Source organism: Accipiter gentilis, chromosome 5 (genome assembly GCF_929443795.1).
Source record: "Accipiter gentilis chromosome 5, bAccGen1.1, whole genome shotgun sequence".
Classification (NCBI taxonomy): Eukaryota; Metazoa; Chordata; class Aves; order Accipitriformes; family Accipitridae; genus Astur; species Astur gentilis.
In genome coordinates this window covers 7091326-7118202 of record NC_064884.1, presented here as the reverse complement: position 1 = coordinate 7118202, position 26877 = coordinate 7091326, and the positions used below count along the sequence as shown (strand labels likewise).

General features: G+C 46.6%; 2 protein-coding genes across 5 annotated transcripts in view; one reads left to right on the top strand and one right to left on the bottom strand.

The window, feature by feature from the left end:
• The window catches only part of ZW10 (zw10 kinetochore protein), a 563481-nt gene that overhangs the window by 3548 nt on the left and 533056 nt on the right, over positions 1 to 26877 (top strand). Inside the window, exons 7-16 of one of the 2 annotated variants that reach the window (XR_007505949.1) lie at positions 264 to 455; positions 647 to 810; positions 1603 to 1785; positions 2273 to 2511; positions 3371 to 3442; positions 4166 to 4335; positions 4971 to 5101; positions 5600 to 5731; positions 6781 to 6983; positions 7979 to 9037. Coding sequence is in view for 1 of the 2 variants with exons in the window: in XM_049799554.1 (XP_049655511.1) it covers positions 264 to 455; positions 647 to 810; positions 1603 to 1785; positions 2273 to 2511; positions 3371 to 3442; positions 4166 to 4335; positions 4971 to 5101; positions 5600 to 5731; positions 6781 to 6983; positions 7979 to 8099 (1607 nt within the window). In the remaining variant the exon portion in view is untranslated. Of the gene's footprint in view, positions 1 to 263; positions 456 to 646; positions 811 to 1602; positions 1786 to 2272; positions 2512 to 3370; positions 3443 to 4165; positions 4336 to 4970; positions 5102 to 5599; positions 5732 to 6780; positions 6984 to 7978; positions 9921 to 26877 lie in introns of those variants that run through there. The other variant, XM_049799554.1, reaches the window with a different exon arrangement.
• On the bottom strand, positions 9966 to 14730 carry TMPRSS5 (transmembrane serine protease 5). 3 transcript variants are annotated; one of them, XM_049799571.1, is made up of 13 exons: positions 14634 to 14730; positions 14379 to 14505; positions 14048 to 14155; positions 13602 to 13724; positions 12998 to 13133; positions 12563 to 12676; positions 12317 to 12360; positions 12003 to 12165; positions 11713 to 11891; positions 11235 to 11333; positions 10805 to 10947; positions 10259 to 10411; positions 9966 to 10062 (listed from the first exon to the last, which is right to left on the bottom strand). In XM_049799571.1, exons 1-13 carry the CDS (start codon positions 14634 to 14636, stop codon positions 10054 to 10056), a joined length of 1401 nt encoding a protein of 466 aa, XP_049655528.1. In that variant the 5' UTR covers positions 14637 to 14730; the 3' UTR covers positions 9966 to 10053. The 3 variants fall into 3 exon arrangements, with proteins under 3 accessions (XP_049655528.1, XP_049655530.1, XP_049655529.1); XM_049799573.1 differs by lacking the exons at positions 13602 to 13724; positions 14048 to 14155; XM_049799572.1 differs by lacking the exons at positions 9966 to 10062; positions 10259 to 10411 and having other exon boundaries at positions 10831 to 11021.

Sequence of the window (26877 nt, the reverse complement as noted above, 5' to 3'; positions counted from 1 at the left end):
TGTTTAAACTGTTTTTCATTTTACATTAAATATGCTGCTCTTTGTTAGGCCTCCATATGTGTTTTACATGAGTAAAATGGTCTTTAGGGAAACCAAACCCAGCATTTTACCTCATTAGCTGTTCCCTGATACAGCTTATCAAGAGAGTGTTTCTTCTGCTTCGTGCAAAGGGTCTCTGCTTCCAAAATTAGTTATGATTGGGCCTCGCTGGAGCAAACTGCCTGCCTCCTGCTGTTGGAAAACACCTTTTTTTCATTTTTCAGGCCAGTTGTTGCTGAAATACATCCTCAAGCCGCTGATTTCATACCCATGTCTTCAACCATTCACAGAGGAACAGTCAGATGTGTTCATCCTACGTTTTAAGTCCGAGGAGCCTAACTTGGATCATTCCTCTCCTATGGAGGTTTTTGACAAGATCAAGCTTATTTTTGAAGTTCTCCACAAATATCTGCTGAGTAGGTAGTTTCTCCCTTTTGGAATTAGACTGATCAGTACCTTGTTCGTGGAATTGGAGCGGAAGCTTTCTCAAAGAATACCTCCAACAGTTGATAGATGCTGTTCTGACAGGAAGGACTAAATGAACTGGTGAAGGGTCTGGTCCAGGAAGCAGGTGTATTAAAATCCATTTCTGTTCTCTTGAATTCAGATGTGCCTCTTGAGCAGCCTGCGGAAGATAGAAAGAATGGCAGAGTTACACTTGCAGAACTGCTAGGTGATGCAATATGGGAGGAGTTATCGGACTGCCTCATTCATAACTGTCTAGTGAATTCAATCCCAACCAATAGCAGCAAACTAGAGCAGTATGTAGAGGTAGGTCTCAAAAATCTTTCAGATCCATGTGGTGGAAATGCTAGATGGCCAGCTTGAACAAAAAGCTGTATTTTGCTAATCTAGAATTGCGTATTTCTTTTTCTACAGTTAAGCTGTGGGTTGTGTTTCCTGTCATGTAAGCGTGTAAGCTCTCTGATCTGTGGAACTTGGGGCATATTTAGCTAAGACATGAGGACTTTCAGACTGTGCGATGTAAGGCACTTGTCTGAGTCTCTGTGAGAGGCTGAAGATGATGATGTGGCAGCGCTGCTTGCCAAACTGGCTTCCTGAGGACTGACCGCTCTGTTTGTCTTTGTATTTTTTGTTAATGATCACAGGGGTTTCTTGCATAGGCCACAAAAATTTTTTAAAAACTACATACATAAAACAGAACTTCTTGCTAGTGAAGAATGCCAAAAGCTCCTTTTCCTGGAGAGGGGGCTGTTTCAAACAGAAGCAGTCATAGGATAAACCTCCCAGTCCCTTTCCCCCAGGTAGTCCAGTGTAATGAAATTTGATCATCTTGCTCCTCTGGTTTTTGAATTAGGTTGCCAGCAGGGTCAGAGGGGACAGACCTGCAGTTCAAACACTGTATTATTGTGCAATCATGGCCCCCAGCTGAGCCAGTTTTTTCCAGAAGATTGCTGAAAAGCTGTTGGATGGTTAGTGCCCTCTAAAACCTAGTTCAATCTCTTGCTTTCAGCTGAGTGGAAGAGTTTATACCCAACTTTAATCATGTTCTTCGATTTTAGGAAGCTATGTTAATCTAGAATATGTGTCTGCTCTTCTCAGGTGATTAAATCCACAGAGGAGTTTGAAAAAGCCCTGAAGGACATGCAGTTTTTGAAAGGAGACACCACTGATTTACTGAAATACGCCCGTAATGTCAATTCCCACTTTGCTAACAAGAAGTGCCAGGATGTGATTGTGGCAGCCAGAAACCTGATGACTTCAGAAATACATAATACTGTGAAGGTGACTATTGATGCAATACACTGTTCTTCTGTGTGGAAAAGTAGCTTAGCTGTTGAAGAAAGCTTGTCTAGAACAGTCGAGTCCTTTTTTTTGTGGAGCACTGAATGCTCTTGATTATTTGGTGATCTTGGCAAGCAACAGTTTCAAAACCTTTTTCAGTAGTGCTCAAGAGGGTTATTTCACTAACAAAATGTTTCTTAAAATACTTGAAGTTTGATTGCATGGGCTTTTCTGGCTAGTGTCATAAGCATAAGAAAAATTAGAGGATTATTTACACGCTTGCTTCTAGGCATGCAACACCAGATAGACTCTTTCGTGGTCTGCTGTGTTGTTCATAAGCCAGGAGACTTCCAGCAGTCTTGGGGGGCTTCTGCAGCCTTGTGTTGGTCTTGAGTCTTAAATCTGTCATTCAGTGTTTTGTAGTCTTGCACTGTTTCCTTTCTGTGGGCTCCAAATTAGATTACACCTCTTTCTTGTTTTCCTGTAGATCACACCTGATTCCTCTGTAGCCCTACCAAGGCTTCCCAATCCTGGGGCAGGAGATCACTTAAAAATGCAAAAAACTTCTAAACTTCTGCATAACAACATGGTGAATTTGGAGAATGAGACTAAACTGAGCCAGTACACGTTTTCTCTGCCCACGTGCCGCATCAGTTCCTCAGTGGAGAAACTGATGGAGCTGGCTTATCAGACGCTGTTGGAGGCTACAGCCAGCACAGATCAGTGGTAGGAATTATATATCAGCAGGTAACTCTTGGGTGTCAGATACTTATTGCCTTTGGCCATACCAAGCATCTGTTAATAGATTAAAAACTTTAAAAGAACAGAAGATACTTAAAATTAGAATAAATCGTGAAGGTCACTCTTTGTTTTGGCTGGAGAATGCATCCCTGCGTTTGTGCAGTAGACTGGTACAGCAGAAACAGCTGCAGATTATGTTCCCTGCAATACTCAGGTTAAGCAGCCTTTTGGAATTAAGTTTTCAGGGAACGTTTGGGTACACTGTATTGTATTTTAGCTATTAAAGCAGTGAAAACATGGTAGACTCCCTAGTGTGCACAACATTAGTTCATTACTTCAGTCTTTTAGCTGGGAGACACACTGCTGGGTGAAAGCAAAGAACTCCAGCTCTGCATCCGGCAGGGCTCTTCAGTGAAAATAATTAAACATTTTGAGGAACCACATACAGTCTGCTTTAGAAACTGGAGACCTAACCCTGAAGGAGGAGAGTTGCCTAGGTACCGAATGCCCTTCAGTGTACCGTGGCAGAGAGGGCCGACTATTTGTGCACACCTGGTGGGGAAGGGACACTGTCCCCTTTGTTCCTGGGGTTTCATATATCCCCCTTCTGACATATGGTCTGAAGCTTGTCTTTTCCATACTGAACTTACAAGGTCATAACAGCCTTTGTGAATTTTCCAGAATGTTGCCTTTGTTGACATCACTGTAATTGATCCTGACAATCTATTCTTTGTGCCAGTACTTCACTACTAATAAAACCTTGTTTTGGAGAAGGTTGAGGGTCACTTATGAACAAGATGTTAATTCCACTGACAAACTAACATGAACCTTGTTTTCCTTGTAGCTGTATACAGCTCTTCTACTCGGTACGGAATATATTCCAGCTGTTCTATGATGTAGTGCCAACATACCACAAGTAAGCGCATGAGTGTGTATTACTTAGGGCCTGTTTTGGAGAGAGAACGATGCTATTGGAAGAGCCCCACTTGTCCCCAGGCTGTCCACCACAGCCAGAGATTACTAAGGGCTTCCTCCAGCAGCAAAAAACTAGTACTCTTAATCTGTTATTAAGTCATACCTGCTGCAAAAAAGGTGCTTGAGAGTTTCCGAGTTGGTAGTCTTACAACCAAGGAGATAGTTGCAGTTCTTAGAATAGTTGTGTTTGAATCCCGTCATGTAACTTTGACCCCACGTCTGATGCAGAGATTTTTCATTATGTTTTTCCTGTAAAAAAGAGCAGCAGTGAAGATGGAAAGTATACAATTTTGATCAGAGAACGCTGGGGTATTACTGAAAAGGACTTTCTCTTTTCCTCACCGTAACTTTGCTATAACAAAGTATCTTCCTGTTTCAAAGTCCACTCTTAGAACAATGTGGATATAACACAGGGTTCCTATGCCAAAGTGCCATTTCACTAGCCATGAACTCCTTTCCTCTAAGTTCTTGTGAATGTGACGGGAGGTTAAATGCTTTTGTTCCAACTGATCTCTTTATCAGGCATTGCCCACAGTTAGTTACTTGCAATATTTGTCTGAGACAGACTGTGAGTTTCTCTAGGATTGGCAGGACCTTTTGTTTTAACAGAGACAGGTCTAAATAAATACATTTCTTCCTTTTCTCTTCCTCCTTCCTGGGACAGGGAGAACCTTCAGAAATTACCCCAGCTGGCAGCCCTTCACCACAACAACTGCATGTATATTGCTCACCACTTGCTCACCCTGGGACACCAGTTCCGATACCGCCTGACTAACATCCTATGCGACGGAGCAGCTACTTTTGTAGATCTGGTACCTGGTTTTAGGAGACTTGGTAATTTTACCCTTCAGTATTAAAATACATTGATGGATGACATGGTAATTAGTCCTGGCAGTTGTGGCTGAATGATTTAACGTAAGTGTGGCTACCAACTCAAGCAATGGATTGTTAAGAGTTTTGGACAAGTAGCAAGGATGTTTTCTAGATTGGGAAGTCCAACAGAGCGTTATGTCTCTAAGCAAGATAGCTGTTTAAGGCTTGACTCTTTGAAACGCAACCTCTTCTCATCCAGCACATAGTTCTAAGAATAGTTCATTATCCAGCAAGATGTTGTGGCAGTTAGACATTTTGGGATCATCTCCTTAGTCCTTTGATACTTTCTTTAGCTTATTCTATGGAAGTAAATTCTGAAATAAATTTGTATGAGCCTAATAGGAGCCTGTCATCCATAGTTAATTCTGCTACTCAGCTCTTTCGAAAGCGTTGTAGCAATGCAAGACGCACAAGAGCTTACTGTGTATGTGACTGGGCCTGGTTAAATTTGCTCTATGAGGCTGTTTAGAAACTGGAAATTCCTTTAAAAAAAGCATTATAGCAAGTTCATTATTCAGCACTTACGGTCTCTAAATTGGCAGAGCAGATTCAGTAATTGCTTAATTGCTTCTCTCTGCTTGTTTTTGCTCTTAAAGGGATGGAGTGTTTTCTGGCCCAGATGCGGGTACAGAAAGGAGAAATCTTGGAGAGGCTCTCAAGTGCCAGGAATTTTTCTAATATGGATGATGAGGAAAATTACTGTGCAGCAAACAAAGCAATAAGGCAGGTAAGCAAGGCAATCAAAGCCAAATATCCCGTTGTCTGTAGATGTTGTCCTTGGGAAGGTACAGTATGTAACTTCAGTCCTGAGAACTGTGCAGTGTTTCAGTGGAGTGGAACTCTTCAAAACAACAATTTTCTGGCATGATTTTTTTTTTCCTCTGGGCTGTGTCTCTTTGTAAAATTGAAACATGCTGAGTTCAGTTCCTCTTGCTCCAAGTTGAAATGAAAAGGTTCTTAATCTTGAACTTTTGTTTGTAATACATTTATAATGTTTTTCATTTTTCAAGGAAAAGATCTGTCATGATTTTGATGAGCCTTAATGCAAACTGAAAATGTTGCATTTTCTCCCAGGAATATCTGCTCTAGGCAGTAGCAGGATACTTCATTACCTTTTGCTTCTTTCAAACTGGCTTCTGACCATAAGTAGTCACCTTATCATTTTGTGCCTCTCTTAACGTTCTTTTTGATAACTTGTAGATAACACATAGCTGTTATCTTCCAGGTATTGCATCAGTTGAAAAGACTGGGGAAAGTCTGGCAAGATGTCCTTCCAGTGAACGTATACTGCAAGGCTATGGGGACTTTACTGAACACAGCTCTCACAGAGATTGTCACTAGGATTGCTGCCCTAGAGGTAACTACGTGAGATGGATATGCCAGGCACAGGGTGGTGTGAACAGTGAGCATTTGTGGTCTTTAGAAGTTCTTTCCAAGATCAGGTTTCAGGGGAACAGTTACCTTTCACAGAAATTATAATTGTGGTCCTGTCTATGAGAAATGTTCAAGATAGGAATAACCCACACATCCAATTGAGACCAAATATACTCTTACAGTGATTCCATGACTCTGTAGTCAAGGGGAGAGCCAGGGAAGTGGCTGTGATTTCATCTTAATTTGGATTTAGGCATATCACTCCTACTATAAACATTTCTATGAATTGATCTCTTTCTCTTTGTTCAGGGCACAGGAGTCAACTGTTGTCTCAAACTCCCATCTATTCTGATACATTTTCAATCTGTGCATCTCTAACGAACCTCTCCATCCTATCTAAGGACCAGATGCTGAACTACCTGTGGCATTTCAAACTGAAATTCTTATCTGTTTAAATCTCCATTTGACTCCCAGAACTGTGTTTAAGCGATTGTCAGGTTACCTTGGGTCAAGTACAACTATGCTATTACATTTCCCAATTAAAATATGTTTTCACAGCAAATGATAGAAACACATTAGTGCATCTGTTCTAGTTGTAGGCTTCATCCAAAGAGCCTTCCCACTGTGCATTAGGCCAATAAGTCCTCTTTTCCCATAACAGCTAGTTTACAGGACACTTGCTCAGGCTGCGTCTGCCAAAAAGCTTGGCTTTTATCATTGGGCTGGCAATGCCTGAGCAATTTCCTTGTAAACCATTCAGACCATCATAACACCTCTGCTTCACAGGAAAAGGCTAGCTGTTGCACTAAGATATGCTATTTAGAAGCGCAACCATTGTTCTGAGGCAATCACTGAGAAATTGCTGAAATAGCTATTCATGAAGTAAGTTATATTAGCATAAGAATGTTCAACGTGATCTAAACCACTGCTTTCATCTTCACACACACAGCCACCTTTTTTTCATTTCACTTGCTGCTTGGCACTCCAAAAATATATCTAACTGTTCCCCTATTAACATTTGTTAAATTCTAGGACATCTCTGCAGAAGATGCAGATAGGTTGTACTCCCTCTGTAGGACCATGGTGGAGGAAGGACCCCAAGTTTTCACCCCACTACCTGAAGATGACAAAAATAAGAAATACCAGGAGGAAGTTCCAGTCTATGTGCAGAAATGGATGACATTCAAAGAGCTGATGATCATCTTGCAAGCCAACCTCCAAGAAATAGTAGATCAGTAGGTGTCTCCCTTTCCAGTTAGTTCTTCACCCCAATAACATGGAACTGGGAAGCAGCCTGACATTGGCAGGGCACTGCACTCGGGGGACTCTGTTCAGATGAAAGGCAATCACCGTTAATAAGGATTAGATAACTGCTCCTGGGGCTGTTTCTTGGCTGTGTGTTTATAGTCCATTTCAAGCTTGCTCATATATTCAGCTGCCTCCTACAAAGAAAAAGACTATGGTAAAAAACCAAGTGCCATGGGAGAGCTAGCCACAGAGTGATTGTGCATACCCCTTGGCTTCTCTAAGTTCAGAAGTATTTCATGGTAAGCAGCCTGGCATTTTGCCAGGCTCCTGCAATCATTCCACATGATTGGCCTCTACCCTTTAGATACTGTTTCTTGCTTCTTTTAACTTGCAAGGGGGATTCAGCTGAATTATACATGAGGATTTGCATAATTACTTTTACTTTAGTTGGCATGACTTGTCAGAAGGTAGACATTCCCTGTTCACAGCTGCCTCACACATACATCTGAATGGCAGAAAAACATACTGTCCCCAGCAGGCTAAACTGAAAATGTACCAGCCACAGAGAAAGCACATAGGGAAGGCAGTTCCTTTTCTGTGCCCTGCTCATTGCTGCTGTTGCACATTGTTGGTGTTAGACACTAAAAGTTCCCAACTCTACTTCCACCTGGGCATAAATCACATTGTTTGTGGGTTTTTTTCTCCTGTTGTTTGGGAGGTAAATGGGGATTTTGCAGACAAGCTTTGGGCTTATTTTGGAGAAGGAAAAGGTACAGTTTGTAATGAGTGCAAAAATTACCTCACAACCTGTGGCTTTTATACACCTAGCTAAACAATTCTGGACTCAAGTTGCATACAGCTAATAGGCTGCTAACTGGATTTGTTTTGCCTTCAGACTTACTACTGTAACAAGTGCTCAGAAGGCTTGTTTTAACATGACATTTCTTTGCAGTTTGGTTAAAGATATTTCTTTCCCACACAGGTGGGCAGATGGGAAGGGGCCTCTTGCAGCTGAATTCTCCGCAGCTGAAGTGAAGAGTCTGATCCGAGCCTTGTTCCAGAACACAGAAAGGAGAGCAGCAGCACTGGCCAAAATTAAGTAACTGTTTGTTCTCTACATGTTGCATCTTCTGACAAAGAAAGAGCAAACTGAGTCTTTCAAATATTTTTTGGATTGGACCCTTCTTATTTGTACTGGTATAAAAAAGCTTAGCATTAGGTAAGCGCTTCCTGGAGGCTTGACTGAGGGAGAAGAAACATTTCCTAGCTCAATGTTTGTAGGGCAAAGAGAATGGCTCTGTGAGTCTGGGACCAGAAAAATCAAAGGTGGGTAACACATGGACACTAACTGCTTGTGCTCCATCTGCCAGGCAGACAGAGTTTGGGCTTAAAAATTCAACCTCTTTCCATGCTCCCCAGAGGTGTTCTGCCCAGATCCAAGTTTTCCTTCATGAGCTGGTGTGTGTACTGTCCTGGTGAAGAAGAGATGCTTTTTGTCATGTTTGCTCATTTACATTCTCTAGGATTTCATCTTCCTGTTAAGCCCAGCATAGGGGAATAAATCACATCTTGTATCCAACATCTCTTTGTGAGAACAGGCACCGCTGTCAGATGGGCCTCTCATACAAGGTGCTATATAATGTCATCTCAAGCTTGCTTGTTTAAGGGTGTTGTAGAGGGATTCTTATTTTTCAATAGTCAGTCTTACCTATGCAGTTTTACACTGGGGCCATGTAGCCCCTTTATGTCTTACCTCTTCTGTCCCTGCAAATTACATAGGAAATCCACAAACTTTGATAAATTTTGATACCCTTTGAAGAATGCTGAAGTGCCAAACTTTGCTCTTTATCACCTCAGGTTTCCCTGAAGAGCAGACCTCAAGAGTGAAAATTCAGGAGGGGTGGGGGGAGAAGATAAACAGTTCACTCAGAACAGGATCTCAAGTCACTGAGTTTTGCATAAGTAGCAAAATTCCTCATGGCTTTATTTCTCATGGAAAATATCTTAAAACTGACTTAGAATTTTTCAATCTCACTTTACCGTAAACTCTAGACACCAGTTCAGCTCCTTCCTTTACCTTTTTGCTATGTGTAAACTAGGTAGGTCTGGCATCTGTTGTCTTTCTGGTAGTACATTTTCTGTCCTTAAAGAATAATGAGAGTAATGTAAATGAATATAAAAAAGGAATGAAATGTGCAGTCATAGCATTATCTTTTACGTTACAAAAGGCTATGTTTGAGACTTTGAGAAATGTACATTTCTTTTACTTGAAAAACTCACCAAGAGCATTCATTAAAACATAGCCCAGAGGCCAAGATGTGCGAGTTGCTGCGCACATGGAACAAAGTAGTTCCTAGCATGTAGTGCTTACAAAAGTTTCGATCATAGAGCTTAATGTTTTAATCTGTTATCTACCATTGTATCTTTAATTTGCATTTTTGTCCAACTTCTGTTCACATTTCCAAGCATTTGTGCAGGGCTTGAATCACAGCTGGCTTTCACGTTGCACTTAAGCCATTGCAGAACTGAATGGCCATTCTGCCTGCTAGGTCAGCCAAGCATAGCCATGGCAGGTGGCGAGAAGACCCTTCTGTTTCTGGCTTTAACTGGCATAGGGAGGGGACACATGCAGTCACATTGGCCTTTAGGCCGAGTCCAGCACATAGGAATACAGCAAGGAAGGGAGATACTGAAGCAAAATCCAACTGCTGCTTAAAACTGTAGCTTTTTCTTTTCTTCCCCTCCAAGTAATTTATCTGAAGGCTGGGAGTGTTCCCATAACACTTGCAGCTTGTGGGATCCCCTGCCCCTTTACACACAGCAATCAAAAAAACCCACATATTTTGAAAAACACCACTTAGCCCTTATGGATTGTTCACAGAAATGTAATTTGCTATTTTCTTTAATAAACTATTTATACCAAGCATGTTTTCTAGTGTTGTCTGGGGATTCTTTTACAGTTATAGTAACACAACATGAATTAGTCCTGGACCATTCTCCACTTACTATGTGGAGAAGGCAAAGTGTCGCTCTGCAAAGTCTCTCCTTGCCTTATTTCTAGTAGATCTAGTAAAAAAAAAAAGAAAGAAAACAAAAAAGGAATCAGTACCATAGAAGAGGTTGTCCCAGAGGTTCATGTATCAAGGGTGAGTGCAGGGAGTGAAGGAAAGAGTTAAAATAGGATGCTAGCATTGGGATTTGTCTGTGCAACATGCATGGCTGTAGGTCAGGCTGAGCATATGCCTTGCTTGCTCCAGCTCACCTCAGTGATGTGATAAATCCATGGCAGAAACTGAGCCACATTGGTATAAACCCCAGGGTGGTTGGGTTCAGCACAGCCCTGGCCCCAGCTCACGATGCCTACTAAGCGCCACATGAATTCATCCTGACAAACCAGGGGTCCCCCGCTGTCACCCTGCATGATGGAGCAAGGACTAAGGAAGCAGCTCTGCCCCACTGGCAGCTGGGATGTAGATCAGGCTGGCTTCTGCCACATGGCTTTGTTCCATTGGCCACACAAGATGAAACGCAGGTACAAACAACAGCGTGTGCCTCCCTGCAAGGTTTCAATGTTCCTTCTATAAAGATAGCTAAATCTTAGCATGACATCAATGCACCAGGGCACCACGGGTACCACACTGCAGTGCAAGATGCAAAGGGCCCAGCACTACCCTACACAGGCTGTTTACTGCAAGCTATTGACATGAAACCCAGCATTTGCTAGAGCATAACAGGGATGTACAACATATCACTCCTTTCCATGCCTGCTATGCACACCTGGCATGCACCACTTGCTCCCTCCTGTTACCTGGCATGCATCTATTTTCCCACGCAAGTAGCCGGCACACAGCATCCTGGCAGTGAGCTTGCCTCCGTACATGCACGAACTATTGCATCTCTTGGTACTGATTAAGGGAACGAGTGCTTCCTTCAGTGTCTCAGTAACCTGTGCTGGGGAGGGAAAAAGAGAAGCCAAGAGGGAAACAAGATCTGCAAGGAGCAAGAGGGGAAGAGCAGGGCACGAGCTGGAGAAGTCAGAAGATGGGATTACTTTATAGGATTAAATACAGCCAGGCCCACAGGAGCTGTGGATGTGGGGTGCAGAGCCGCTGGAGCAGGGGTGGGATGAAGGCAGGAAGGGGCATTTGCAAGATCACATGGGGCATGGAAGGGGCTGGACATGGCCAGTGGGGACCCTCTGGTCAGTGCTGAGTGGCAGGGACAAGATGGGAGCTCACCTTGCTCTGGTCTGGTATAGCCCCAGCCAGAGACCCAACACTGCGTGCCCTGGAAGAGGTCCCAGTGGGAGGATGGCAGACACACAGCACGGATGGCATCTGGTAAGAAGGTGACAGGGGTAAGCGCCAGTCCAGCAGGGACAGCTTCATGCTGTGCTGAGCACAAACTGCTGTGGAGCTACCAGCCTGCAGAGCTACTCAGCCTGGCACGTTGATGTGAAAGGCTCTTGGGCCAGGTGCTCTGGGGACTTCAGCTCCCACAGCCACCTTTCCCAGTAATTCACAGCTCTGGCATAGTTCAAAAGACTGTGCTGCTGTGCGTGCTGCCTCCCAGGTGCCAGGCTGGACATCCTTAAAGAACTGCTCTGAAATGGCAGGTTCAGAAGAGGCCTGTTTTTGGCCATTTCTTAATTGTGGGATAAGACAGACAACTCCACAGATGGGAGAAGGACACAACAGCATCATGACAGCATCTTACCTGAGAAATTAAGGGGGACTTGGAGCTTCATCAGAGCAATGTCATAGTCGAGGCTACTGTCATTATAAAGCGGGTGGTGAATTATTTTCTTTACCGATACCCCAGCCTCATGCTTGATTGAGCCATGGGTGATAACGCCTGCAAAAACCAGCCAGGCAGAGGCTGGAAGCCACCTGTAACTGAGCAGAAATATAGCGTGCCTGTTACTGTAGGGCAACAAACACTGAGGCCCAGGATAGGAGCAGATATGCAGTGCCTCCGAGGTGGGGCATGGGAGAGCCTGGGGGTACCTGTGCACGCAGTGAGCCGCCGTGACGATCCATTCACGTGCCAGCACAGAACCTCCGCAGTGGTGCTGGGAGCCATGGTACACGCTGACCTGCCAGGGCCAGCGCCCCAGGGGCACGTCCATCCCCCCAACCACCCGCCCGGCACCAGGGCGCAGCCCGCATTCTGCAAGGCAGCCAGGGAGCAGGTGTTAGGCAGAGCTCCAGGTGCCAGACCCTCAGGCTGGAGGGTGATGGAAGTGGGTGGAGCAGGAGCAAAGAAACTGCTAGATCCAGGTGGAGATCTTGGGGACATGGGAGAGGAGAGAGGCACTCACCTGAGCATTTCAGAGCCACAATTTGACCTGATTCACAGCTGCTCCTGCACAGGAATAAGCCTCTGGTCAGCATACACGTGAGCCAAAACCCCTGGGGCACTGGGGAGCTCCAGGGCAGCTGCAGCAGTCGCCAAAGGGGCTGCTTACTGCACAAAATGAGGACAGTTTTCTATGTTGTTAGGCCTGAAAAAAGGCCTGTGTTTCAGCCCCAGCAGCAAACTCTACTTCCCCCAGAGCTGCCCTTACCTGACCTGCCACATGTCTTCCAGGCTGCCTTCCTGCTGCAGTCTCACCCGAACGAACTCCTGTGTGTCATTCACCTTGACATCCGTCACATTCACTCCTTTCTGATGGGTCATTCTGCAGAAGCAACGGCAAGTATTGTAGAGAGATGCTGGGGACCTGCTAGGGGATCAGGAATGTAACCCTGCCATGGGAACAACGGTGCACCGTCCTGCCGCTCTGGCAGCCAGGAATGAACCTCCTTGGCAGGAGGGATCTTCTGCAGCTCTTCTCGCAGGTTCCTGCGCCAGCCCAAGCCCTGCTTTCACCAGGGAGCTATGCGATCTGGCGCTACTGCCTTGACAAACCTCCCAGCCTTCAAGCACCTGCTTTTGCCAAGATCACCCCCCTCGGAAAAGGACAAGTAGGGGTCAAAACGGCTGCATCTGCCATGCCCACCTGAGATACCCGAGCTGCCGGCAGAGCAGGGTGCCCAGGGAGAGACTCCAGCGCTCGTGGCATGCCAGGAGCCAGCCAGGACGGCCTTCCACCTGCGCCTCCAGCAAGGAGTTTGCCACGTTTATTCTGAAAGACACTAAAGCCATTCCACTAAAGACAACCTGCAAGTTCCCTTCCTTGCAATGTTTAGTGCAGAGCCAGCACAGTGGATGGTCATGCACATCTAAAGCAAAAAAACTCCCAAAACAAAACCAAACCCCAGAAAAAGCCATTTGAAGCAATTAGAAACTATACATGAACCCATTTGCCTATCCTCAGTGCCTGCGTGGCAGCTCTGCTGAGTGATTACATGTAAAGGAGTCCTGCAAGAGTTGCCTTTGCTGTAGGATTGCTCTATGAAATGAAGCTGTAATGCTGGGGGATGCGGCAGCACTTAAAAGCAAAGTGAAACAACCACAAAATGCAGTTGAAAGAAGCTAGCAGATCAGCAGGAGATATTTATTATTAAAGAGCATCTTTTCTGTTCTTGCTGGGCTTGGCAGGCTCTGTCCTGCACGCTGCTCCCCTCTCCCCTACCTCTGTGGCAGCAAACTAAGATGCAAACCTCTATTGTGAGCCCTACGGACCACAGGGTCTTCCTCTTCACTGTCACTGCATGCTGGGACTGCACCTGGCTCCTGCAGCAGGGTGAAGCCCTGGTCTGGCTGAGGCTTCTTCAGGTGTTTCACTTCAGGAAACAGAGAAGGGGGTGGAGGTAGACTCATACAGCCCAGGCAGCATCTGAAGATGCACAACACTGGGAATGATCCTGCACTGCCCACTGGAAGAGGTGACGAGCCTTTCCATGGGTACAGTGGGAGGTTGCTGCTGGGACCACTGCAACCAGCAGCAGAGCCCACACCAGCTGTGTTCCCCTACCCCAGGCTGCACCTCACTGACCAGGGAGCTCCCATCACCACCACCTCTACTGCTGGCACCCCAAACCCCCTTGCCAGTTTGGCAGCTGGCCTCTGCCCACAGCGGCAGGGCTGTCCCAGGGCAGACACTGACCTAGGAGCCATGCCCCAGCTGCTGTCCCCGCCAGTAGCCCAGCAACCCCAAGCAGCAGGAACAGCCTCCTGATGGTGCAGAGAGTTTTGAGAGATGCATTAGCAGAATCTTTAAGAAACAGAGAGGGAGAGAGGATTAACATGGTCTTGTCTGTCTGTCACAGCACTATCATGCCCCTGGTGAAGCCCCTGGGTCCTTATACACGTTTCCAGGACTCACCTGATCCTTTCCCCACAATGCCAGAAGGAGGTGAGCTAAGGCCATGGATTCTGCAGGAGGTCAAGACTTGGAAGGCCACCCTGTTCCCAAAGCCCATAAATAGCTCACCCACCGTGTCCTGGGGAGGCCTGTGTCCTCCTTGCTTCCCTCCTTGGCTTTGCTGTCAGGCTCTTGCGGCTTTGCACAGCATCCTCAATGCAAGCCAGGCTGTCGGGAAACTGCTCGACTGAGGCTGGGCTCTAGAAAAAGAAGCGGAGTCCCAGGGAGCAAAGACTAGATCTCGTGGAAGGGGACAAGCTTCAAGCTATGACACCGCTGCCCAGGCTGGCTGCTGCAGCAGGGGGTAAGGCGAGGAAGCCCTTCTCACCATGATAGCAAGGAGTGGGGCCAGCTTCTAGTTTGGGCTGCTGCTGAGCCACAGGCACCGAGCACACGGGTCTCCCATGAACCAGCTCAGGTTTCCCTCCACACGCTCCCGGCACAATGCCGTGCATGCGTGCTGCACGGCGCCCATGCTGAAGGAACTCCTCATTTCAAGCCCCCCCCCCCGCCCCCATCTTGCTGACAAGGCTCTTGCAGCAGGTGGGGGTAATTGCTCAGCAGCCCTCCTCCCACTCACCCCATCACCCTGCTCCCAGGCTGCTCAAGCTGAGGAGCCCCAGGGGGAAGGATCCCATTCCTCCCCTGTGCCTCACCAAGCGAGATCAGCAGCTGTTGCATTACCTCAGCTCTCAAACCCACCTTCCCCCCCCCCGCCCCATTATTTTGCTTAGGAACTGTACAAGAAACACCAGGTGCTGCTAAGGAGCAGCAGCAGTGCCCTGGTCATCAGTGTGAGGTGGGGGCTACAGGCTGGCAGCCAGCCCTGCTGGTGGTGGGCTCCCAGGCATGGACAGACCTCCATGTGGGGAGCAGGAAGGCTGCTGACCAACTGCTCCGTGTTAGCAGTTACGTTCAGGGAGACAAGACCTTGGGGAACAAAGCATCCTAAGCTGGGAAAAGATCAGAAAAGGCAGCCTGCAGCTGCTCTTTATCACCCTCACATCCCAAGCCAAGTGCCTGCCAGCTGTGATATGTAAAGGACAACTTTCCTGCCCATGGGCTGCATTAAGGATGTGCTGGCAAGGGTTGGTGGGCCCCTGTCACTCAGCGGGGCCCTCCCCACCCCATGTGCACAGAGACCTCCAGGGAAGAAAACCCACCTCCCTGGGTGCTGGATTTTCCCTCTGGTCTTTTGGCTGTAGCACACAAAGAGCAATAAAGGTCAAACAGCAGCTCTCAGTTCAGCTTCTGGTTTTCCATGTAATACCTTGCTGCTGATAGATGCCTGGCTGGCAGCCTGCAGAAAGGGAAGACTTTCTAACCCATGGCTTAGGTACTGGCTGTCCCACACTGGGGCACGAGACGCTTTTCTTACCAATGCAGAGCTCTCACAGCAGAGGCGGAACAGAAATCACTTGTGCTGCTGCATCCACTCTTCTTCCTCAGACCCAGCAGTGGCTCCGCTGCAGTCACCACACCCAAGGTCGACAAGTGCTGCCCGTCCCCAGCTGGCATGCCGCACTGAACAGGGAACCAGGCAGGGACGGTACCAGGATCACCTTCATTGTATTGCTCAGGAAAGCGAGGGGAAAACCATGCTGAAACTCTGGGAGGCCCCAGTTACAGATGAAATAGTCACAGCCTACAGCAGAGGTGAACATAGATGCCATAGCAGAGCTAACCCATTCTGCTGGAGGCAGAGCCCGAGCTCAGAGCAGCAACAGGAGCTGCTGGCACAGGGCAGAGGAACACACAGCTCGCCTTGTGCATAAACCCACCTCTTGCCTGCCTGGCACTAGAGACCATCCTGACCGTAGTCTGCTCCCAACCCCTGCTACTCACTGCTGAACAGAAACACTCCAGACTTGTGGCCAAGTTTGTGAAAGCTGTCAAATTCCCAACACCCAAATACAAGTTCAGAAGTCTTTACGGAAGTTAGACCGGAGTGACGATCTGCAGTCAGATCATTACCACCAGAGATTCCTGGTATGGCAGCAGCATCATCAAGTCCCTGCGAAGAGCCCCAGGTTACCAGTACACCACACTGCCTTGCCTGCACAGGCAGTTCACTGGCTGTGCTGTTTCTCTGGCTGACTCTACCCCATCCAGAAATACTAAGATGGCCTTCTCCAATTAAGTGAGTTAGAAGCCTCACTTCCCCTCTGGGAGAGATGAGGCTGAGTACCAATTTCAGCATGTCTCAAAAACAAAAGGCAGCTGAAGGAGACTTCAACAGCTGTCTCATGAAAGAAAGACTTTTCTTATTTACATACTTCTCCATCCCCAAAAGATACAGCTGATGGCTTGTTGCTCAAAATATCAATGAATTTTTAATGCTATTTACTCAAGGAAATGCCTATTAATATTTCATGATAGCCCTGTCTCGCAGGTTCAGGCTGAGGTATCATGCTGTCGATGAACAGCACTGCATGTGTTGTGCCACACGTCCAAGCTGTGCTGAGCAGCTGGCACGGCCGTCAGCGGACAGACACACCAGCACCACAGGAGCTGCACACTGCAATGCTGCTCAGGATCTATGCTGAGGGGCCAGTTACAATTCTCTGAGGTCAGGCTCCTTTTACAGCCTGGCACTCAGCTGGGATGAAAACTGGGAGGGGTTTTTTTGTTTGGTTTGTTTTTTTTCCCCTCCAGGCTCCCTATCTCAGTTAGCAATTAGGCCACAAAGCTGAGAGACAATGGACAAGGCTGTAAATCTCCCCCAAATCACGACCTTGGCTCTGCGGCTGACCCTTTCCTGGTCGTGGCCGGGCTGTAACTGGTGGCACTGGAGCATCTCCTCACTCCGTGGAGGACTGTAGGTGGTGCTGGAGGACTAGGGAGCACCAGTGGGACCCGTGAGGCAACAGCTGAGGTGTGCAGAAACCAGCCTGAGAATCCTTTCCTGGCAGCTGCCCTGTCCCTGGGGCTCAGAGGAGAGCAAGGACTCCCCCAGGCCTCTCCTCCCTGCTGCCCAGCACCAGCCCGAGGTCGCAGCATGAGCAGGTCAGGTCATCTCCCCTTCAAGCATCCCATGCCCTGCAGCTGCTGGAAAGCTGACCTTTGCACAAGTTAAAGATGATGCAGGCTGTGACCACAGCCAGCGAAATGCAAACACCTTCGCTGCAAGCAACAAAATGCAATGATCAAGCATTGAAAATGATAAAACAGAGCAAATTCCAAAAAGATACATCAGTAGCAGTTAAAAAATAAGATGCATCAGTCTATACTACCTCGCTACTCCAACTCACACTCATTTTTTTCCTTTAAAACTCATTAAAAGAAGATCAATATTTCCATCAATTCTGCTTGCCTGCAATAAGAAAACGGCGACTGAAATGAGGACCTTTCAAAATTAAACATTGACACACAGATCTAAAAGGTAGGAAGGAGAACAGCATTGTAGCTTTTCATCCTAGCTTTCATCATTTCTCTGTGGTTCTTTAGAAAAAGAAAACAAAAAAGGAGTAGTAGTGACTACAGTCATTGACAGCCACTGAAATGCCCATGTGTTACTTGGATACCTGACAGGTGGCAGAGATGCTGTGAAGCATAAGACATTTCCTTTGTCATCTTTCTAGCTTACTCCCATTGAAACAGACTTCCCTTTCCCACCTGAGAGTAGTAAGCGGAGCACAGCTGCAGAGCAACAAGCCAAACGTTAGCTCATGTTGCTGTAACACCAAAGCTGATAAAGTCATGGCTATGCACAGCAATGTGAAGATCTGGCCTACAGTTTGTCAAGTGACATTTTGAACTCATGCAATAATGAGCAAGAATTGTCTCCAGTTATTCAGTCAGTTCTGCTGAAATTAGCAAGAAAGGGTCAGTTATTGGCACATAAAATTGCCTATTGAACACCTGACTCTGATGCATTCTTCTCTAAACTCAATTCAGAGGCTGCTGGGCATTTCCAAGCTGGGACATGAATCCAGAACAAGCCCAGAGCTTGGTTCTTCGAGCCAGCCACTTCCCACCAAATGCCCTGCTCCACGAATCTCACAGCCTGCTTCCCAACAGCAGTGTGTTATATGACTAGAGAGTGGCCTGGGAAAAGGGGCTGCCTGGATGCTGCAGCTCTTCAGCTCTGCATTACCAGGGACTTCATGGATATGGACTGCGGCTGCCACCTGTGGCTTTGGGATAGCATCACAAACTGTGCCCTTTTGTGCTGGATGCAGGACAAATGAATCAAGAACTAGTCTCCTCCCAACAAGCTTTCACCCCGGGGTGAATTTTAGCCCCTATACCCAATATATGAAGTTTTCAAAGCAGCTTTAACAGCCAGTTGCTGAATATTGCTTATTTTAATTCTTTGGTTTAGCCTGTGCTCAGATTGCTCCATCCTTTCCCATACAAAAGCTGAGTTCTTCCTTGGGGATTTAGCCAGAGGGACCCCCAAGCCTCCAAACCAGCACTAGAAAAAAAAAAATCAGTTTCACTCATCAGGATTTAAAGCATCTCTCCTGTTGATACAGGTTCTGCCTCTTGTCTCAAGGAGACACTTCAAAATCCTTCCTGCAGTCTGAGCTCTCCCATTCAGGCTGTCACAGCTGGACAGCCCTGGTAGGAGCAAAACAGTATTTCAGTTTTAATTAGAGCTGGGAGCTCCCAGCAATATTTGCTGGATTCAGTACCTCAGACTCATCCAAGCTGAGGTGTCTGTTGCTTACCAGGTGCCAAGTGAGCTTGCCTTTTGAAAAACAGTATGCAAGTTCCTGTTTTGTGCTCTGAGGGAGATTCAGTATTTCAGTCCTTACATATGAAGCACTTAAGTGTGAAGTTGCAGACTACCAATGCAAAGCCCTGGAAGCCTGGAAAATCTCTGTACTTACCCCAGAGAAACTCAGGAAGAGAAAACCCAATAAAAAGCAGCCAAGTAAACCTCAAGCAAGGCAGGATTCATTTGATCTAGGATGAAAGTACATTCAATCTCATACTCCTAGACTGCTAAAGCAAAACGCTCTGCAATAGCTGGGTCAGGGGGAAGTAAATGAGAAACAATCATTTATTTAATCCAGTAGCTGGAGTTCACAGGGTTTCCTGCCTGTTCCATCTACTTGGTAGAAATCGTGGCATAAAACTGTCTGCAAAGAGGAGCTGGTGCAGTGACAGATGGTGCAATGAGAGCCCAGCGCTGGGCAGAGGCAGCTCATCCCTTTCTGAGCAAGTACTGCATTTCAGAGGGACAGCAGAGGTGTGTCCCAGCATGGCATGGACCACTACCAAACAGAGAAAAGCAGCAGCAGGAGGTTGCACTCCTACAGATTAACCAAGGAGCAGGAGAAAATCAGATGTTCTGAGCACACAAGTGCAACAGCCCCAGCAGAGCTGCAACAGCCCCAGCAGAGCTGCAACAGCCCCAGCAGAGCTGCAACAGCCGGACCTCCCATCCAGCTCTGGGGGTCTGCAGGGGTAGGGATAGGAGACCTCAGCCTCTCCCCCTCTGCCCAGCCACAAGCAGCAGCCTTGCAGGCACCACTCGCAGCAGCAGCCCAAGGAGGTTTCACATAGGTGGCTTTGAAAGTCTGGACTTTGAAAAGTCCAGAGTTCTGCAGGAGGGAAGGCTTGCATCTGCTTTGCCCTGCCAGGGGGTGCTGCTGCACAGAGTGCTGCTGTGGTTTTCATGTGCTTGGTGTTTCTTTGCAGGAAAGCTGACAAAAACGCCTGGCTTGCTCCCACCCTGGCCTAAATGGGGCTGTGCCCAAAGCTCTCCCAGACTCTCTTGTGAGATGGAACAAGGCAACATGGCCACCAGCTCAGGACATCACTTTGGGCCTCCTACTGTCTGCTGGATCATTTCCTTCCTTACCTCATCTCTTCTCTTTCTCCCTTTAGTCTCCTATCTAATAAAAGTGCCTCTCTGTGAGATAAGGCAGCTGCTATAAGCCTGTAATGAGAGAAATGGCTAAAAGCAACAGCCTAAAACCTTCCTAATCCTGGTAGCAGTTTGCCAAATCTCATAACAGATAATGAGTCCTGGATATCCGGATTGCGTCTTCCCAGCAGTGATGCTGTGGCCAAAAAAGATTTTTTTAAAAAATAAATTAATAATAAACTCCCAAACAGCCTTCTAGTCCCCAAGTGTTTCCTAAACCTTTTTCACCGCTATCTGCCTGTCCCCATTCCCATCTATTACCATCTTTAGCACAATTTAGATATCTCTGGAGGGAGTGTAAAACAGCTTGCTCTAGACCTGTCATTGCAGTGTTTAATCTCAGACTTACAAAACATAGTGCTCATGTCACCATAAGAAATAAGACCTGCCAGATCAGATCTGACTAACCATCCTTCTCACCTTGCATCTTGTCTCCAGGAGAGGCCAATATCCCAAACCTCATAATGGGAAATTACTCACTAAGACTTTTTAACCTCAGGCAGTAGGATGAAGGAAGATAGTTTATATCCTGTAGGCATTCACCCTGTAATGGAACCAAACTTCTGTCCATATTTCATCTAAACATCCAGTCCTATTTGGACATTTCTGTGGAGTAAAAAGTTGTTACTCTAAACCTGACATGTTGTCACCACATTGCTCATTGTAATGGCTTATTTCACATCCTCTATTGTTGACATGATCATCCCAAAGACATAAAGTCCCATGTAAAATACACAGTTAAGAAGCTCTAAAATAGCAGAGGAAAAGGCTGGTTCACATCACCTCTAATGCCCAGAAAGGAAGAGTAAGTTGCCTCCATCAGAGCAACCAGTACCCACTCTGGACCACCTTGCCTAGTGCTTCAGCTCAGCTCTGAAACCCAACTTGGGAGCCCAGAGGTTGCTGCAGGGAGGAGAGAAAGGGGTGACCAAAAAGCTTCCACAAACTTCAGGTTAGCCCATCCTTCCCTTTCCACCTAGAAATGGATGGCCCCTTGCCAGGAGCAGGCAGGCTGTCAGCCTCATAGGTTCGCTCCAAATGAAGCGGCATGTGCTTCTTTTATGGCTATTGGTAAGTACTTGCCCATTCCTCAGTCTTGCTCTGCTACACCAGGATCGAGTTGGTAAGAGTCAGCTTTTGGGCAGGGATGCATAGGGCGGACAGCCTCATCCACTGAAAGCAGGAGAGAAAGTATATTTGGGGGAAACTACCCCCCGGGTCATGCTGCACGCCAAACCCTGCGCACCCTCTCACCAGCTGAACACTGCCCTGTGCCAGACCCCTGCCATGAACAGCATCCCCGCTGTGGCACACTGTTCCCAGGACACAAGCAGCCCTCCTCCTGCGGGCAGCTCAACAGGGATTTGCCTGATGCATCTCCCACTGCAGCACAGAGGCATGTGCAAAGCAGAAACCAGACACTACCCTATTCCAACCTCTTTCCCAAGGCAATTTGCCATGTAACGATTATAGAGTTGAGGGAAGGCAATTTCAGGAAAACAAGTTTCTCTGTAGAAGAAATTGAATAGAGGAACTACTATAATAACATGATACAATCATTTATTTAAAAAGCAGGTGGCACCATATGAAGCAAACAGAGACAATTTGGAGGCAATTCTCTGCAGAGACTGGACCACCTTCCCCGAGTCTGGGTCACAGGCAGAAGCTGTGCCTTGCACACTGCAGAAACCAGAGGCGCTTGCTCCAGATAAGCAAATACCAAGACTTCTAAGGGAAAGGATGACAATTCACAGGACCTGTGAATGCACACCCACCCTCCCTGCCCTCCCATGTCTTCGGGAACAGGAGGTCTTGTGACTCTCATTTCCTTCAGACACCTTGTTCTTCCTGCAGAAGAGCAGACATCTTGCTAGATATAGAGCAAAAGGCCAGAGACTAAGCTAAATTAAAGCCTGGAAAGGAAAAGTACTACTACAGCACAGAAATGCAATGAGCTAGTCAGTTCTGCAGCCTGTTTTCTCATCTCCTGATTCAGAGGAGCAGAGAAACGTGTCCTGACTCCACTGGATACTGTAACTATGAGAAGCTCTGGGAAACTCCCCATGCTAACCTTGAGCGGGGTCTTTTCATTTTCTGTACCTTCCAGTTTACGACTTCCATCCTCACAGGTGACTCGAAAGATGCAGTGTTATTTGCTACTCACATTTTTGTGCTTCTTCAGAGGACTGGCAGTCAGAAAAGGGCTAGGCTCTGGATTCTCATCAATCACCTAATAAATGTAGAATTAAAAGATGTCAGGGGTAAAAAGGTTTCATTAGCTGTATCATGTTCCAGTGCAAAGATACCCTGAGGGATTTCTTCTCAGAGACAAGTCAAAGAAGAATAATTGTTAAGGAGCAATTAATATTATGGTCATGCTTTTCCATTTCCAAACAGAGTTTATTTTGTCACTTTGTCAGCTGACTCTTTGCCCTTGCAAGTCACTGAGGACCTATGAAATCCCAGGAAGAGAAAAGGGAAAGACACCGTTAGGAGTCTCAATGGCATTTCTTGCTTGGTTGTACTCATACACCCTGCAGTAAATCACAGCCTTGGTGCAGCTCCTGGGAAATGACCCTGGGGGAGACAGTCAGCACACGGGACAGTGTCTGGGACATGGGACAAACCCTGCGGCAATGCAATCGCTGCACTGGCCAGCACAGGGCCCAAGGCGCAGCTAGTCCTGTGCTGGGCTCCACGCTGCTGCCTAACACCTTAGTTGTGACCTGCACTCACCTGAACTGGGAAAGCCACTGCTGGCGAGGCCCCGAGACATGAGGATGGAGCAGACAGAAGGGAAACGCAGAACTTTGCTCTGTTGCCAAACAATTAGGCTGTACTGCATTTGTGCAAATACGCAGAAACCGATGCCGGAGGCTGATCCATGGTCTGGCCACACTTCTACTTTTGTTTTGGCTGATTCTTGCATGATAAACCAAATTTGGTGGCTTGAGGAACACTACAGGGACCGGGGTTGTTATCAATTAATATGTATAATACGATTGAAATAACCAGGGAACTGCTAAAGTCCTGTATACAGCCCCCATCAGTTAATATTTAAAATAGGGAAACAATAACTAGACATGATTTAGGGTTTAGGAACTAAGTATTCTGACATAAAGCCCCATTGTCTAAAAGGTAACAGACTGTGGTCTGATCAACAAACCTTGAAGAACTGCTTGGAACTGCCAAGAGAGAGTAAGAAGTAGGTAAAATGTAATTCCTACTGGGGGAGATAGCGACCATCAACTCATTGACCACCTACTCAGATGATGCCACCTACTCAAGAGAAGACAATGAAGGAAGAAGACAGAACCTGCACACTAATTTACATGAGAGGCAAAAAAGAAAGAAACAATCATTAAGGGAAAGAATAATGAATATGTATTACTTAAGTATATAAATGTGGGAATTTGAGACAAAGGTGTGCTGTCTTGAGACAGGCACCCATTCATGCGCATCAATGAAATTTGAAAATACCTCGACTCTGTGTGTTATTGGCTTGCACACTGGGTAAATGAACCCCATTTGAGGGACAACAGGGTGACAGCACAGCAGAAGAAGTCCTGTCCCTCAGACCACAGCCAAAGGGCCCTGTGCTCAGTTTGGCTCAGCAAGGCACATCAGGGACAATTTCTTACAGTCCCTTACTGTCACAGGGAAACAGCCCAGCATCACAACAATTTCCATCTGCAAGCTGTAGCAATTTGCCACTGAAGATGACAGAGAGAGGACCAGGAGGAGCCTGGGCAGAGACAAGCTGTGACCCGGGCTGGCCTCGCATCCCAGCCAGCGGCTGCAGCCTGGCTGAGACAGGCAGCCTGCCACTCGTGCTGTTAAATACAGCGTCCACTTGCTCTCTTCTGGCAGTCCAGATGAAGTCACTAGCTGATGTAATGTTGGCTAAAGGGCTGCCAGGTCTCGCCTGCTGCAGCACGGCATTACCATCTTGCTTGCAGCAGGGAGCTGAACCTGTTCTATACAACTCCTTCCCCCATTAAAAAAAAAAAAAAAAAAGAAAAACCAAAACCAGAAAACACCCCAACTCCGAAGTTTTCAGCAATTTCTTAGACTTTGACTGACCTGAGCTACACCAGGGGAAATATATGCAATACTCACTTTCTGTTCTGCCCTGCCAAGGTTTGCAGAAGACACTGAAGAGGAAGCCCAGATATGTGAAAGTTCCCTACAGAGCAGCTATCCGAGAGCAATCAAGAACACTATTAGCTAAACTTTAATCCTACTGTAATCCCCTTCATAAAATGGCACTAAGAGCCATGAGGAAGCAGGATGAGGTTGTGCAGTTGGACATATGCTACTATCCCATGAGAGTACAGTTAAACAATCAGATAAACTTACCTGGAACCTAACAGATCCTTAAACATACTGTCTGCAGGTACTAGGATTGCATATACTCCCCCTCTGCCCCCCACCCCCTTCTCCTGTGCATGCTGTAATTCAGGCTCTTTGAATCCTGCAGAACCTGTTGCAGCCATGGGAATCCTGCCTGCGTTGGTGTGCCTTTCACTGCATGATCACAAAATGCAGAGAAGACCCCTTCCCTTAAATGCTTTCCAGCATGTGACACTACACTGTTTATTCGTGCTGACCAGAGTTCAGGCTTGTAATAGATTGCCTCTTGGGTTGCAGACATGCCTGGCTGAGGTATAGAAAAAACAGATATGGGTGTGACAAAATGTTCTTGCTCACACCCTGGTCAACACAGGACTTTCAGAAACTTTTGACTGAAAAGCACTTTCTGTATGCTCAGGTACAGTACTGCCTTATCTCTGCTAATCAGCATATTATCGTCCTCATGCCTTTATCAAATACCATCTTTAAATTGCCAGCTTTCTGACTCTCAAGACTCCAAGTTAGCAATCTGTAGCAGAGCATTAGAGTTCTGCTGGTCCATAGCATCCTAATTTTCTTCTCACATACACTTTATACTGGAGTGTACTTGGGTCTGCATAGCTTTTTCTTTCAAGGAGTTTTTCGCTCTATGGACTTTGTTCTTCCTCCAAGTGCACTTATAACCTGCAATCATTTCTCCTCTCAGCCTTCATTTTACTCAGTTAAACAAGCTACACCAGGCTTAGGGGAGACTGTCCCACCCCTTCTTTTCCAGGCTGAATCCATTGTCTTCAGTATGAATGACCCATTATTCCAATGAGGTATCAAGGCTATTGACATCTTCTGCCTCTCCCGGGACAAGCTTGCTTGCACTTCTATTCTTACCCACTGAGAGCCCCTCACTCCCTGCAAACATTGCTCGCTAAATACATGAACTTTTTTCTGCAGCCAAAATTATCTCCTGAATTGGATCAGGATTTGTAAATAGCTTAATTTCCTCCTGAAGCTCAATTGTTTGGGGAGGTAAGGGAGTATTTAGTATTTGTTTAAATCACTTATCCTGGCTCTATTTTCCCTGCTGTTGCTTTAACAGGGGAAGAGATGCCCCTTCACAAACTTGGAGAGTGCAGTAACGTGATGCAAATCCCACAGCAGCAGGAGCTGCATGCCTCCATTTCCAGTTCCTTCCACGTCATTACTCAACTCTTTACTGTTTTCAGACATCCTAAGTTCCACCCTTCGATGCTTAAAGATGGACCCAAGCACTTGACAGTACAAGCAGCTCTGGGCAGTAGGAGAGGCCACTGTATAGGAAAGACCTCTACACCCCCTGTGTGCACTGGGATGGTCAGCAGGCACTGCAGGTTGCTGCATAGCTCGAGCAATGGACAGACGGACTGCAATAATAGCTGTTGAACCATATACCGAAGCACTGGATTTCCAAGCATGCTTAGCATCCAGTGTACCCCCACGATAACTGTATTTAAGTGCCTAAAGAAGCAAAGCTGAAGAGTTGAATCAAAATGTGTTCTGAATAATGAACAAAAAAAGGGGAACAAACTTGCTCTGTGCTTGTGGGCTTTGGGACTAGGGGAAAATTGCAGGCATAGAGGAAGGTCTCTGGCCCAGCAGCATTGGATGTCTCTGTGGGGCACGAAGGGGCACAAAGATTCAGTGAATCTTTGTTCACAGCTGCCCACCCTCTCAAGCACCCTCTGTGCCAACTGCATTTGTGGGCTGCAACAGGCTAAAACATCTTTCTGGGTGTAAGAGATGCCACAGTTCCATGTCATTAGGCTAACGTGCCCTTTACCAGTTAACTGGAGTTTAATTAACACAACTTCTCCAGTCAACAGCCATCAGAAATTTAGAACATCATACCAATAAGCAGATTTTAGTCTTTCCAAAGCAGTCCCATTGTGAATGACTCTTCTTATTCTCCCTTTCTTTCCTTTCTTTTTTTTACTCTGCAAAGCACACTGCAGTTACATGCTGGCAGTGACCCCTTTCCTGGCAGTCCTTTTCCCATACTGTGACTACAGACAATTCCTCAGCACCAGAAGCAGATGACATGCGTGTGTTTGTGTTTGTTCAGTGTAGCTTTGCAAAAGGCTTTTTCTTGCTACCAAGAGCATGTTTACTTTTGCCATTGTATCTGCGGGCTGAGTGTGAGTTTGGGTTATTCACTGTGTATTCCACATGGTGCTGACTGCTTGTTCTAGTAACAGTGGGTCCAAAGCTTTACAGACTTGCCTTTTTTTTTTGAGAAGAGATGCTCCAGCCCTGCCTGTAAGTTGCACCTTTGTAGCAAAGCCATGCCATGAAGATGGAAAAACAGGAA

Coding starts and splice junctions, on each gene's coding strand:
- TMPRSS5 (XM_049799571.1), bottom strand. Junction 13,725..14,047: donor AGCTGGGGCATGGCTCCTAG/GTCAGTGTCTGC, acceptor TGTTTCCTGAAG/TGAAACACCTGAAGAAGCCT. Junction 10,948..11,234: donor CTATACCAGACCAGAGCAAG/GTGAGCTCCCAT, acceptor TTCCCTCCCCAG/CACAGGTTACTGAGACACTG.